This window comes from Varanus komodoensis, unplaced genomic scaffold (assembly GCF_004798865.1).
Source record: "Varanus komodoensis strain SLA01 unplaced genomic scaffold, ASM479886v1 scaffold53, whole genome shotgun sequence".
Taxonomy (NCBI): Eukaryota; Metazoa; Chordata; class Lepidosauria; order Squamata; family Varanidae; genus Varanus; species Varanus komodoensis.
The window spans coordinates 3,176,311-3,191,330 of NW_025336126.1; the positions used below are offsets into that span (position 1 = coordinate 3,176,311).

General features: G+C 51.3%; 1 protein-coding gene across 1 annotated transcript in view; it reads left to right on the forward strand.

Moving 5' to 3' along the window:
- Positions 1–13,549, forward strand: part of LMTK3 (lemur tyrosine kinase 3) — a 33,892-nt gene extending 20,343 nt beyond the window's left edge. Inside the window, exons 12-15 of the mRNA XM_044447704.1 lie at positions 963–1,333; positions 1,814–1,925; positions 9,831–10,091; positions 13,482–13,549. Coding sequence (XP_044303639.1) covers positions 963–1,333; positions 1,814–1,925; positions 9,831–10,091; positions 13,482–13,549 — 812 coding nt within the window. The remainder of the gene's footprint in view (positions 1–962; positions 1,334–1,813; positions 1,926–9,830; positions 10,092–13,481) is intronic.
- Positions 13,550–15,020: the final 1,471 nt, after the last annotated feature.

Below are 15,020 nucleotides of genomic sequence, written 5' to 3' on the forward strand. Positions count from 1 at the left end.
AACTAGTCTGGGTACAGATGGGCTTACCATTAGACAGAGTGAGGTGGGGGACTCGACTCAGGGGCCAAGGCGGAGCGAGGTGCTGGAAGCTCGAGCCTGCCCAGTGCCCGCCAAGCTACTCTGCTGCCCTCTGGTGGAGTGGAGGATGCCCTCCCGCCATCACTATTGAAATAAGGGCAGTCCAGCAGCACGTGGAGTGGGGCCACCATCTTGTCTTTCACTTCAGGCAGCAGTGGGGGAAGACAGGTGGTCAGCCCCAGTGCACTCTGGGAAAGGGGAACAACACGCCGCAGACGAGGAACTGGTCCCCTGCCTGCAACCACTCGCTCTGTGTGCACACGCCATCAAAAGAGCCCTGGTCCAGATGGGAGATGCACATGGCAGGGCTCCTTCCAGGGCACACCAGCTGGTATCCCAGGGGCCGCCACATGGTGTGGAGCGCTGCCTACACTTCTGGCTGCCCTGCGACCAAAACCGAGAGCCGGAGAAGCTGTGGGGGAGGACCAACAAAATGAAGGAAGGGTTGGAGAATGTCTTCTGTGAAAGAAGCCGTGCGCATTCGCTCTGTGGAGTTCGGAGGGAGGGGATGCCTGAGGGTGCAAGTTTAGACAGGAGGGAAAGGGAGCACGCCCAGCCTCCCCCTGCCAACATGGCTGGCTGAGGCATGATGGGAGGTGTTGGTCGTTCTCTGTCTATGGATAGGACTGTCTCCTGAAGGACTGGCGTGACTGGGGAGCGCATGCCGTCGCTCTCCCCCAGCCTCCCCCAGTGGTATTTGCAGAGGAAAGGTGCAGGGCTCTGCTTGGGCAGGAGCTGGGAGATGCTCTCATTGGAATAACTCTCTTCCTGTCTCCCCCATCCCACCCCTCCTGCCTTGCCTCCACACCTCCCCATCACCTGTCTTCCGTGACCTCCGACCCTTGGCTCACACCTGCGCCTTCGACCCCGGTCCTCACCTCCAGCCAAGCTGTCGCGCCTGTCTCTGTCACTGCCGCCTCTGGCCTTGCAGACGTTCCCCCCACTTGGCGGGGGAAGGAAAGGGCCATTTTGGGAAGGAGCGGCACTGGGGGAGGGGCCAGTGCTGGGAGGGAGAGAGGCTGCTATGGCGGCAGAGGATGAGGATGAAGATGATGCCGAAGAGGAAGAGGATGGAGGCTTGGCTGGAGGTGGCGGGAGGGGCGTCCCCATTGTGGTGAGCGAAAGCGATGATGCCCGCAACTTGCGTGGTCTCCTCAAGTCGCCGCGCTCGGCGGAGGAGGCAGCTGCTGAGCTCGACCGGAAGCGAAAGATGGTCTCCTTCTTTGATGATGTCACCGTCTACCTCTTTGATCAGGTGAGCTGCGAGCAGGACCAGAGCTGAGGTTTTGTGCATGGGGCTGCTGTGGGATCAGGTCCTTGCATCCCAGCTGCCTCTGCCCCCTACCTGTCAGCCATCCTGGCTCCGGTTTCTCTTTCTCTCGTATCTTACGGTCTGTTTTCCCATTCTACGCGCCCACGTCCTTGCCTGCCACGCGCTGCCTCCTGTGCCTGGTTGAATCACACCCGTCCTGCCCTCTCACTTCCCCTCACGGAAACTGTTTGCTGACATTCTATGGGTAGCTGTTTCCCTGCTGATCATTTGGCATTCGTGAATACTCTGTGATAGCAAGAGACAGTGGAAAGAATAGATTCAGGCCTCACTCCCTGGAAGGCATCAGCCAGATTTTAACCATACATGCACAAGCCAGTAAGGACATCAGGGTCAGATCAAAAGGGGAGGAGCCAGAAGGGAAGATCTGGGTGCGACACCATCCTTGTCTTCTGCCGTATATAGGAGACGCCAACCAATGAGCTGAGTTCGCAGGGAGCCCCTGACGGTGATGCCCCCTCTCCAGGCTCAATGGCAGAACCGGGTCTGGACGCCTTCCCACCAGCTGATGGCTTCAGTGAGTACTGGGGCAAAAAGAAGGGAGGGCACGAGAAACATTCCTTATCACAGCCAGCCTGGGAATGCCAACGCGGGAACAGAGAGGAAGCAACCTGCCCCTGCCCTGAGTTTGCATGGTAAACATGTTAATTGGCTTAGGCAAAGTGTCAGGCCCCAGCAGGGGTCAAGGACTGAGATGGAGGTGGTGGGTGGGCAAGGGGGACAGGGCAGAATTGGGAGGGACTTGAGAGGCTGGAAGCAGGCGTGAGGTCAAAGCCGGGCAGGGTTCACAGTCCCGGGCAGCGGTTGAGAGCAGGGTGTGAGGCGTTTACCTGAGCTCTCATGCCAGTGACGCCAGTTTGGACTGAGGAGTGGCTGCTTGCTTAGGCCAGGGCCTTGCAGGGGTTGGCCCTTGGAGATCAGATGATGGCTGCCTCGGCAAGTGGGTGCCACAGCTGGGATAGTCCTCCTGGGGGCGCTGCGCTCAGGGCACACAAGAGAAGGGGAGGTGTGCTGGAGGCCAGCTCCTGAGGACCCCAGTGCAGGATGCTTTCCCCCAGCACCGCACACATGCTGAGCAGAGCCCAGGACTGCGAAGGTCTGGATCTGGGGCCACAGGGCTCATAATGGTGTACCCCCCATTGCCCAAACCTGGGAAGCCTCACATGGCAGTGAGTTTACCTGGGGTGCCTGACCAATAACAAACCAGCTTTGATGGCAGCTTTGTTCTGGAAGAAAGGGGCTCACACACACACATGCAGAGCAAGGTTCTCAGGCAGCACCCAAATGGCTCCTGAGCTTGATGCTGCCGGCCAGGCGTTCTGCTCCCTCCCACTCCTAGTGGCAGGTACTTGCCCCGGCCTAGTCTGGCCCTGGCTCACTTCAGCCACGCCATCTTTGCTTATCCTGGCATTTGGGAGGGGCTGCAGGGGTTGCCTGTCACTGGGGGTATGTGAGGCTGGGGTGCCTCTGAGCCTTGAGGCCAAGGATTAGAGTGAATTTATCTACCGCTTCATCCTGCAGCTCCATCTGTGAGTGACCAGATTAGGTATTGTTAGAAAGTCACAAATTATTATTCTGGCTATCTTATTGTCTTGTTGTTGTTGTTAAGACCAAGGAACTGCCTTGGAGATGGATTGGCTGAAGGCAGCCTGGGGTCCTGACATTAATTTTTTTAGGGCTTTTGTGGCTTTTAGCCGTTTTATTTTTTTACTAAGATTATGGTGAATAATGGAAATGAGAGAGAAGGGTTAGAATGAAACGGCCCATAAAGGGTTTTGAAAACCAAATCTCTGTGAAATTATATTTTAAAAATCTGGTATTTGGTTTCAGCGAGTTCTAACTCAGTAATGTGGATTGTTACGACATGGGTGTCAGGCACTTCATGTCTGAACTTGGAGCCGACAGATCTTGCATTAGGTTCTTGTGCAGATCTTGCATTAGGTTCTTGTGCTATCAGGAAGGAACAGGCTGTTCTGGGGAGTCTTCCATTGTAGCCCACAACCCTCCTGGCCTGGGAAGTCAAGGGATGCCAGAGAGCTACTCAAATGGCAGCTGGAAGCCAGGGGTTTATTCATTCATTGATTTATTTGATTTATATCCCACCTTTTTGAAAAAAGAACTCAAAGCAGCTAATATAATTCTCCTCGTCCTGCTCTTAATCTTACCCCTCACAACAACCCTATAAGGTCAGTTGGGCTGAAAGGCCAAGACTGGACCAAAGTCACCCATTTGGCTCCATGGCTGAGTGGGGACTAGAACCCAGCGTCTCAGTCACACGTTCTTAACTGCTACTCTACATGGGCTCTCGGCAGGCTGCCTCCTCCAATGACAGAGTGAAGGCCACAGGTTTGCATGTCTTCATGCCCCTCCGTAGCATCTAATTGGCCCCTCCACATCATTTGACCCTCTCCAGCCAACCAGGAGGACTGCGGGTTGGTGTTCCAACCACAGGGCTGGGATAGCCTGAAGGTCCCTCCTCTGCCCAGCAGCCCCGGTGGCACAGTGAACTGGTGCCCTCAGTCCATGCGGCTTCCCATGCAGACTCGTGAGGAGGGATCCCATGGATCCCATGCAGATCCCTGTGAGGCTGTTCTGATGGACCAATCAACTCATCAAATATCTACAGGGTCTTGTGAATCCAGAACACATACACTGAGCAGTTAAACAACAGTAGAGTCTGTGCCATCTAAAAGATTGACAAAAGAGAGAGGGATAACAACATTAGTTCTGTAAGCCAGAGCCTGCTATGTCAAATCTTTTATGCCATAATATATTTGTTCACTGTGAATGTGCTCTAAAGTGCCCCTGTTTTTGCTGCAACAGACGAAGGGCCAAACAAGATGTGTCATTAAGCTTGCAGTGGGCCCTATCTTTAAAACATTTGTATGCCACCTCTGGGCAGCTCACAACACGAGATAATCACAACTTGGTGGGAATTGTGAGCAGGGCATGGAGGGGCCAGAGATCTCACCTCCTTTCAAGCATTCTTTCCTGGGGGATGTTTTAATTTCCACCCTAATTTTTAAAGTCTTCCTCAGGTGTGAGGGGATCCTGAAGCCCTCTCTGATGAAGGGAAACAGAATAACTAGCTGCCTGATGTGTGAGGGTATATGGACATGAGGGTGAAAATTGAATGGATTTTATAGTCTGGCCTCCTGGATTCTGGTTGGGTAGCCCCGCGCTGGGGCCGACTCGGTGTCGTATAAGTTGAGCCAGCTTGTAGGCCTCCTTCTTTAAGACAGACAACGATTTGTGCATTTACCTGCTTATTAAATTTGCACAGAAGCAGCCCATGCATGTTCTAGTGTGACTTGTGCGAATTACAACTTGGCTAAATTGAGTCATCCAATCAGAAGCAGGAGGGACATCTGCTGAGCTCAGATTTTCCTGTTTTGATGCAACCCTTCTGTGAAGCGCCATTTTGCATCTCTGCATGAGTGACGGCAGTGAGGCCTGCGTCCTCCTCGTTAGGAAGTCCGTCCAGTGCAGTCACTCATGCAGAAGCCGGTGATTCTGACTCTTTCAAATTCTTAAACATCAACTCATGAAGAGAATGACTAAATATGTATTTTGGATTTAATTCAGAACAAAATTACAGTTCAGCTATCATAATTTGTAAAATACCGAATAAGTGTTGTGCCAGGAAGAGGTGATTGTACATATTTTAACAATCCCTAAACAGTTTATTTTTAGGATATAAACTCTTTTTAAAAAATTCCTGCTTGAAAGCTCCGAGTCTAAAATTGTCACTTCTGTTGTCTGCCTCAAAGAGGCAGATGGTGGAACAGATCCTCCCTTACTATTAAAAATGGATCCAGGGCAGCTTCGTGCTTCAGCAGTGAAGTGGCAGGGAAGCCCAACGGGTTTTTATATCCTTCTACTTTAGGACATGTCTTACTGCACCTTTGGAGCACAGAATACAATAAACTAAAAATCCCAGTATAGATTCTGATAGGAAAACTAGTACAACGCAACATTTAATTCCGACCCCCGCACAAGGTGGACTTCAACTCCCATCAGCCCCAGCCAACATGGCCATTGTTAGGAATGATGGGAGACATAGTTCTAATACAACTGGAGGGCACCAGGTTGGAGGAGATTGAATTGAATAATTAAACAGCAATATCTGAGAGGCATAAAACATTTGGGTGAGTTTAGAAATTTAGGGCCACACTGAAGGTAAAAACAGAAGAGAATCAACAAGTCCTTGCCATCTGCCTTCCTAAGAAAGGGGGCACCAACTGGCTGTCTTCTGGGAGGGAATTCCACAGGCGTAGCTATTATGAGAGTCCAGTTGGGGGAAAGCAGTCCTTCAAAAAACCCAGGGCAGGGCTTGAATTGTGCCTGCGAACGCAGTGCGAACAAGGAAGCACTGGTTTCTCCTCATGTGTCTGAGAAGCAAGTACCAGAAGCCACTCCAGTTGCGGCCTAGTACGCAAGCGGGGGCTCCCAACTGTTCTTCAAGGGAAGACCTAAGCAGGAGTCCAATCTCAGCATGACCACACAGTGGTCATAAACTGGATAAAGCTGGATAAAGCTACAGTTTATTAGACCCCATCCATCATTATGTCTACGTGGGGAACCTCTGGCACACGTGCCACAGCGGGCACACAGAGCCCTCTCTGTCAGCATGCGAACCTAGTCGCCTCAGCATCGCCCCCGCAGCTGAGCATAGGATCATAGGGCACATAATGGCAATGCACAGGCTCGAAAAGCAGCAGTGGAGCCAGACGATGACAGCAAGAGTTGCTCTCATTAGACACGACTTGTCTGCGCTTTCGCATTGCTGGTCAGTGTGCTGCCAAGGTTTTATAGCTATATATACTTGCTTGGACTGGCTGTGAAGTGCTTTTTTCTTAACTAAAACCTCAGTTTTCAGGTTTTATTGTGTTTAGAATGGGAAGTAAGGATGAGCTGTGCAGAAAAAGCTACTCAAGGAAGGCCTTTTCAAAATCGCCCACTTTTATTGGAATTTCAGCCCTGTATTAGAATTAGGAAAGCGCACCAGCGTAGGGTTAGGGTTAGAGGAACGAGGGGTCCTGGCATGGTTTTGATGGTTGGAATGAGTTTAGATTGGGGAGAAATTTTGAGCTGTGCAGAAAAAGCTACTCAAGGAAGGCCTTTTCAAAATCGCCCTCTTTTGAAGGGTATTTTAGCCCTATATTAGGGTTAGGGGTATGCACCAGGGTAGGGTTAGAGTTAGAGGAACGAGGTGTCCTGGCATGGTTTTGATGGTTAGAATGAGTTTCGAATGGGAAGAAAGGATGAGCTGTGCAGAAAAAGCTACAAAAGGAAGGTCTTTTCAAAATCGCCCTCTTTTCAATGGAACTTTAGCCCTATAGTAGGGTTAGGGGTGTGCACCAGGGTAGGGTTAGGGTTAGAGGAACGAGGGGTCCTGGCATGGTGTTGATGGCTGGAATGTGTTTCGAATGAGGAGAAATGTTGAGCTGTGCAGAAAAAGCTACTCAAGGAAGGCCTTTTCAAAATTGTCCTCTTTTCAATGGAACTTTAGCCCTATATTAGGGTTATGGGTGTGCACCAGGGTAAGGTTAGGGTTGGGAAAACGAGATCCCCTGATATGGTTGTTGGTTGGAATGTGTTTAGAATGGGAAGAAAGGATGGGCTGTGCAGAAAAAGCCACTCAAGGAAGGCCTTTTCAAACTCGCCCTCTTTTGAAGGGTACTTTAGCCCTATATTAGGGTTAGGGGTATGCACCAGGGTAGGGTTAGGGTTAGAGGAACGAGGGGTCCTGGCATGATTTTGATGGTTGGAATGTGTTTAGATTGGGGAGAAATTTTGAGCTGTGCAGAAAAAGCCACTCAAGGAAGGCCTTTTCAAAATTGTCCTCTTTTGAAGGGTATGTTAGCCCTATATTAGGTTGAAATTTTTTAGGTTGTAATTTTTTATTTAAATAAGGTTATGGGTGTGCACCAGGGTAAGGTTAGGGTTGGAAAAATGAGGTCCGCTGATATGGTTGATGGTTGGAATGTGTTTAGAATGGGGAGAAATGTTGAGCTGTGCAGAAAAAGCTACTCAGCTAATGCCTTTTCCTCATAGTCCTCTTTTCAATAGAAATTTCACCCTATATTCCGGTTAGGGGTGTGCACCAAGGCAGGGTTTGGGTTGGAAAAACGAGGTGTATTGGCATGGTGTTGATGGTTGGAATGTGTTTAGAATGGGAAGAAAGGATGAGCAGTGCAGAAAAAGCCACTCAAGATGGCGTTTGCAAAATCATCCCTTCAGGTGGCACGCGAGCCGTGTCGCCCCAGCATCGCCCCAGCAGCCAAGCATTGGGTAACAGTGCACACAGGGGCCACGCGCTTGCTCGTAATGGAGTAGCGGCACCAGGTGATGACCTCACGACCGCTGACTCATTAATAGCAACTTGTCCAAGCTTTCGCATGTACGGGCAGTCCTCTGGCCTATATATATATATATATATATATATATATATATATATATATATATATATGTGTGTGTGTGTGTGTGTGTGTGTGTGTGTGTGTGTGTGTGTGTTTGGACTGGCTGTGAGGTGTTTTTTCTAAACTAAAACCACAGTTTTCAGGTTTTATTGTAGTGTTGAATCTTTGTGGTAAATAAGTGGGGTTTGGGTTGCAGTTTGTGCACTCAGTTTCTAACAGGTTCTCCATCACTGGCCTAGATACTCCGAGCTACCAGAGCCATGTGCAAAGGAGGGATTTGTGTATCTCTCCTTCAGCGGGAACAGTACATGCAGGCACATTTTGAACTCTTGTATCTCCCCGGCCACACCATGTATTTTTCAACCATTAAAAATGCATGCATCTGTTAAAATAAGCTCTGCAAATCAAGCCTAAGGACATCAGTGAATAAAACAGACATTGAAATTTTAAAAATATGTTTAGTAATGATAGAGTCATCCAGCCATCTAGCAGGAGTCAATTCCATCGATTTAGGATTACTGCCCAGAAAGCCCTGTTCTTGGTACCTGTCTGTCTGACCCATTTTAATGAAGAGCCAGGGAGCAGGGCTTCCAGCATGGAGCTCAAAGCATCAGCAGGACTTGTACAGATGTGGGTGGTTTGTCCGATCATCAGTACTCGAACCATTCAGGGATTTGAGGGTAAGACTCGCAGATTACCTTGAGCCTGGAAAGACGCCGGCAGCTACTAGAACTCCTAGAGAATTTGTATGGCATGCTTGCCTCTGACCAGCATCCCCGTGGCCACCTTCTGACCCGTTGGAGGGTATTTCTGAAAGGTGCAGAGCGCGTTACGGTGACCTGGCCTGGATATAAACAGCGGCGGAGCCTGAGGCGAGATCTCCTTGCTCCAGATGGGGCTGCAGGAGACAGATCAGCTGAAGCGGATAAAGCATGGCAGCCACCCACTGGCAGAGGCGATCCTCCGCAGACCTGCCTCATTTCCTTTTAAAGCCACATGCAGCATGGTCAGCATCACGAGCTTACACCGAAAAAGAAGGGGTGCTAACTTGAAGCTGCCTCATGCTGGATTGCAGCTGCCATTGTGACCAGTGCTCACTGGGGATGATGGGAGTTGCAGGCCAAGAAATCTGGATGGCAGCCCTGCCCAACTACAAGGTCTCTGGATATCCCTAACCCTTTAGTGGCCAGAGAGGCCAGGCACCTTCTGAGTGTTCTCTGTCCCTAAGCTGCGGGCCTGCCCATAATTAATTAGCGGATTCTCATTAGGATTGGCTGTTAAGCTTGCCTAATTTAAGAGGGAGTCTAGGAAGCCCAGCTGACCCTGAGTCTACCTCCTCAGGTCTACAAGACCAGTTTCTGAGCATTTTGCACATGCTTAGAAGCATCCTGTCCAATTTCATGTGTTGGCCTCCTCCTTGTTCATTTCAGACAGGTTTCCATGAGAAGCCCTTCCCGCGGATTGTGCTACTGTGGGAAGAAGGGATTTTCCCTCTTAAGCCCTAAGATCTCTTCCCGCTGCAGGTGCATTGGGATGTGGGGGTGGAGGGAATGAAGGAGAACCAGGAGACTGCGTGGAGATTCTTTTTGTGGAGTTTTAACTGTGCAAATGTGCTTGTGGGTGCCTCAGGAAAGCCAGCGCAAAAAGAATTTTGGCACAACTATGTGCACCATTGCATCCGGAGTAACTTTTCTATTATATTGTAGGTTTTTATAAGTATGTATGTCAGCATCCTTAAAAGAGTCTGTGTGTGGAGGCAGGAGACAGATTTTCCTGTCCCCAGACTGATAGGTTAACCCAGCTTTCCCCTACGCAGCATTCTCCAGATGTGTTGGCCACCAAGCCCCATCAGCCCCAGCCAGCATGGCCAATGGAACTTGTGGTCCTGAAAGTATGGCCTGAACTGGGCTGGAGAATGTTGCTTCGACCGTCGTCCACGCTGCTCCGGCTCTCAGTCTAGCTCTTCTTCCGGTCTCCCCGGTTCTTCCTTCTCCGACCAGGTGGCAGTTTTGAGTGGGACGATGACTTCCCCCTGATGGCCCAGAATCCGTCCTATGTCTCCATGGTGTCCGACCCCGACGCAGCCAAGCCCCACCTCGCCATCCCTTCGCCCGTGCCTGTGGCCCCTCCCTTGCTGTCGGCAGCCAAGAAGGCCGAGGCTGACCTGGTGGACACCCTGCGATTCTCCCGCTTCACCGTCTCTCCCGCCCTCGAACCACACCTTTCTCCGTCCTGCGACACTGAACTGGGACCCACAGCTGGTGAGCAGCCTCTGTGTGGATGCGTCTTGTTTGGGGAATGCGGCCACCACATCCTCCCCCAACCTGGGTCCCCACGGAAGTGCTGGATTATCCCCAGCCGGTGTAATCATTATCCATGGAGTGGGGCTGCCACAGTGGGCCTTCCAAATATGATGCTTCCATACTCCCTAGCTAGCATGGGAGTTGTAGTCCAATACAATGGGAGAAACCAAAGTTGGAGATGGCTAGATAACCAAAGTAGGCTAATTCTGTGTGGTGCTTTGGAGAAGCAGCTGGGGCTGTTTCGCTTCCATGGCACAACTTCATGGCAAAAACCTCCAGCTGTTTCTTTCTGGCTTATCAGAATAAAGCCCCCCCCCCCCCAAAAAAAAATCTGGTGTTTTTAACTCCAATTCCCATCACCCTCAGCCAGCATGGCCCACTGGAATTGTGGGAGTTAGAGTCCCCTAGAGGCCAGGCAAGACTGGAATGAAACCTCTGACATCTTGCAAGCATCCCTTAATAGGACTTTTTGTCCGGAGCATCCCCATGGTTGGCGCCCGTTGGCAACCATCTTTTGCACTGCTACTGCAGACCATTCATGATGGAGGGAAAGGCGTGTTGAATGGAGGTCGCACGGGATGCTCTGGGTTTTTAAAAAAAGCATGACCTGAGTGAGATGAATGACCCCAGCAAGTGCGTAGGGCGCATGAATTGGACCTTTCCCTCCCTGGCTTCAGGAAAATCCCTCTTCAGAAGCTGCCCTTTGCACTGGATAGAGATCCTTCTCACAGCATCAAAGAAGGAATTTCCCCCTTCCCCCACATCAAAGGCAAGCAGCAGGTTCAGAGATTTTTTTCCTCAGGTCAGCAGAAGGGGAGGAGAGCATTAAATCACCTTCCCTTGTGGATGTCCTTTGTATTTTTAATGCCTGTAAATTAAATGCAAAGGCACATTTCAGGTTCTTCTCTCAAAGGGCTTTCAAGCAGAGAATAAGCCATCCAGAAACAGAGTGAGCTTCTCCTTCTCCTTCTCCTCCTCCTCCTCCTCCCCCCCTCCCCTTCTCCAGGCCGGATTGAGAACTGAGAGATGAAGTAACCACTAAACAAGCCTGTCACCTTGCCTCGATGTCTGGGGACCTTGCCCAGTCACCCAGCTGACTTGCCAAGGCCAAGAGATCACCCGCCGGTTCTGTGGCCGGCGGGTGGGCGGGCGGGCGGGCGGGCGGACGGACGGACCAACGCGTTTATTTGTGCGTGCATTTGCGTGCAGGGGATGGGGCCGTTGTTGCTAACTGGAGCCGGAAATCTGCGGACTCAGCCCCGCTCTCTCCTGCCCTCCGACGTGCCCCCACTTGGAGAAGAGGTGGGGGCTGGAGGACTGTGGAATTTTTTGTATGAACAATCACAGGCCCTCAAGGGACGAGGGCGGCATCTCCTCCATTTTAGGGGCCCTGCCCAGCACTGGCTTTTGAATGTATAACCCCCGTCCCTGCCCAGCCTTCCTTCTGCTCTCCGGTGTGTCCCTCGTAAGGACCCTCTGTGCCAAATTGAGAGGGTGGGGTGGGGTGGGGTGGGGTGGGGAACTGAGCCTCCTGGAAGTTGCCTCTGGCTGCTCATGAGCCCTCCGTGTCTCCCTGAATCTCATTGGCTACAATCGCAGAATATGGCCAACGGCTGCCAGTTTAAACCCCCTTTGTGCCAAATGGAGCTGGTGCCTCTCCCTTTTTAACCAGCATTACAAAAAGAAGAAAAGACCTTGGACAGAAAACTTCATCAGCGAGATGGAACAATCCCATCTGCCCATTACCTTGGAATGATGAAGGGATGATTATACTCATGAAGAGAGCTGGTGAGATTTGGTTGGATGTAGGGACCCTTTTAATGACCCCAAAGGAGTGAACGACAGGTATCATTTTTCAGAAGGGATGAGCATCATTCAGCATCCTTTGGTTGCTTATCCATTGTGAAGTGATATCGGAGGATGCTGAATCTGTCGAACCGCCAATGCGTAGTGGCCACAGAACAGACAGCAGTTGGCTAATAACAGGAGTGCCCTTCGTGTCTCCCTGGCTGGCTACACATGGAAAATCATTCATGGTTCATACTTAGCATTGATGGAGACGTCTTCTCAGCACCCGCATGGGAGTTCAATAAAGGTGACTGGGTCCTACTGGGTACAAGTGAAATGACAAGGATTTCCAAGGACTGGACTAGCCACTGATCAGTTGTGCCAAACACACGGGACCAAGGCAGGCAGGTGTTGTTGGGGAAGGAATGGGGAGCTCAGAGGTGCAGGGAATGGTTTGGCATCATCTGCTTTGTGGGGGTCTTGAAGTGATGGAACTTGCTCAGTCTTGCTGTACCTTTGGACCAGATTTAGAAAGCAGGAGCGTGCATGTAGCAAGATTAGGCGGGCTTAACTTGGGAATGTGACAGGTACACGCATGAATCTGCAGGGGCCCTCCCAGCAGCAGAATGATCTGGGATTGGAATGAAAGATCACCTGCATTCCCCTGGCGTTATTGCAGTGGAAAATATTCATTGGACTGTAAATGATGTCATTACGGAGCCCTTGAGTTGAAGGATTCAATCCCAGGCCCTTCCACCTTCTAGGGCAAGGGGTGGGTTTTAGGGTGCACACCGTTTTTTCCTCCTAGCCATCCCAAGGAAAGGATTTGTGTCTAACTCATACAAAAATGAAAGCAGACACTTCAACTGATAGCTCCTCTGAGAGAGAGAGAGAGAGTGCATGTTTGAAAGGAAGAGGTAGCATATTGGGATTTCAGAGCTGGTAGTCCTAGACAAAACTATGTTTTCGCAGATTCAGGCCTGATAGTCTGGAGGGAAGTTGTGGCAAAGGAAACAGATGCACTTGATAAGACGGGCAAGCTGGCAAATTAGCAGGGGAGTGGTTCTTTTTGGGAGTGGGAACAAAAGCTGAAAGGTGGGGAAAGCGATCACTGCAAAGTAGCTGTCACTTGGTGTGCAGAGTCCGGTGGGATCCCATTACCTGCCCAGGGTCACCTGAAATTTTAGGGTTGCATTGGCTAAGTGCACCAGAAACCAGGCTAGCAGCTGATGCTTTGGGCAAATTGTCATGGTGACGAGGAGGAGGAGGAGGAGGAGGAAGTGGCGGCCCTTCGTGCTGGGCACCAGAGTCCCCACCTCAAGTCTCCTGCTGTCTTAGCCGTCAAAGCCTTCCCTGCACCCCTTAAGGCTTGCTGTGCTCCCCATCCTCCTGTGGCACCCAACTGATTGCTTGGCACGTGTTCTGCAGAGAAGCGATGTGCTGGCGTACTGGAAGGAGCCACCCCGGTGTGTGAGCCCCAACTGGTGATGCGAGAGGCTTTTGCTGGCTCCTGGGCAAAAGGCAGAGTCTGATCTGTGTTGGTCCCGCCTCCCCCTCCAGACTTTGTGTATCAGCTGCTTGTGCCTCCCTCAGGAGACCTGCTGTCCACTGTGAGAACCCACGACTGAAGGGGCGCGACCCCTCCTTGAGGCTCCTGCCTTCCCGAAGGCCACTGTCAGGCTTCCCGGGTGGAACGGCACATTCTCTGTGGGTGTCCAAAGACCGTCCATGGGCGTAAAGAGTAGAAGAGTGTGCAAGGAATGCACAGGACTCTCTCCCTTAATATCCCCATGCATGCTGGCTTTGCACACCCAGCCTTCATATGTCAACATATGAAGGGAAGCTGCTTTCGTTTGCGCAAAATCCTGCCCAGCAGGGGGAGCTGTTCCACGTGTGGCATCCCGGGGTGCAGCCAGGGCATGTGGAGAGGCCGGGTCTGCGCAGGGCTGGCCAGGGCTCCCCTTCACGTGTCACGCCCCCTCAGCACCCCACCACAACGTATTCATTCGACGATGGCGTCAGGCTTCCCCGATTTGCCCAGTACTGCCAGGCATGTCAGGTTACCTAGATGTCTCCCACCTGCCAGGACTTGGTGGAGTGACGGACCCACGTTTGGTTTCAGATTCCCTCACTGTAAATTCTGAGGGAAGCAAAGCCTGCCACATGAACACTTCCCTGCCCCCTCTGGACTGGGCAGCATAGATGCACAGGAAGAAAGGGAAGTTATCCGTTGCCAATCTTATATAGCTGTGTTACACACACACACACACACACACACACACACACACACACACACACACAGGGGAGGGGTGAATCAAAGCAAATGCAAAAATGCACATCCATTCTCTTCTCTGGGGACGATTCCATGGGTTGAAAGTAAATGTGGGGTGGGTGAAAGGGAGTGGAATGTGAATGCTCTCATAAGCTGGGGAAAGATGTGTCGGGGCAGATGGGTCGAGGTGTCTTGTGTGTGTGGATGGCCAGAGATGTTGCTGCAGGCTGGATGTAGGGCTGATGATACATTAATGGAAGGGTTATGGGAGGGAGTATGTAGGGGTGGGGAGAGTATTTAAGTATCAGAACTTTAAAAATCTCCGAATTCTGCAATGATAATAAATTGTGCATATTTGCATATGTTGAATTAATTTGCCTAACTCGCCACTAGAGCAGCTGTGGTTTGCTCCAGAAATGGGAGTGGAAGGGAAGAAAAGGATGAGGGTGCAGAAGAGGGAAGTGGCTTGGCAGGAGGGAAGAGCAGAAGCAACGCGGGGCACTGGGTCTCTAGGCTGTGCAGAAAACATAAGGGGCCTGTATAAAGTGTGCCACCCAGTTTTGCCGCTCCTGCAGTCGCTAAGTGAGGCCCTCTCGAGCTTAACATTTTAAACCAGGGGTGCAGCTCAGCAAGAGTGTGAGAGGGCCTCCGCAGGCCGGAGGATGTCCCCCCTGGGCCCTTTTTAGCCTGCCCTTGTGCCAGAAGGGGCCAGGCCTGCTTGGCTGTGCTGGAGGATCTGGCTGGTCTTCCTGCCGCCGCCTGTGGATTGGGCAGCGCTAGGAACAGTGGCGGAGCTTCCCAGCACTGGCTGAGTTCCTGGCTTTGCA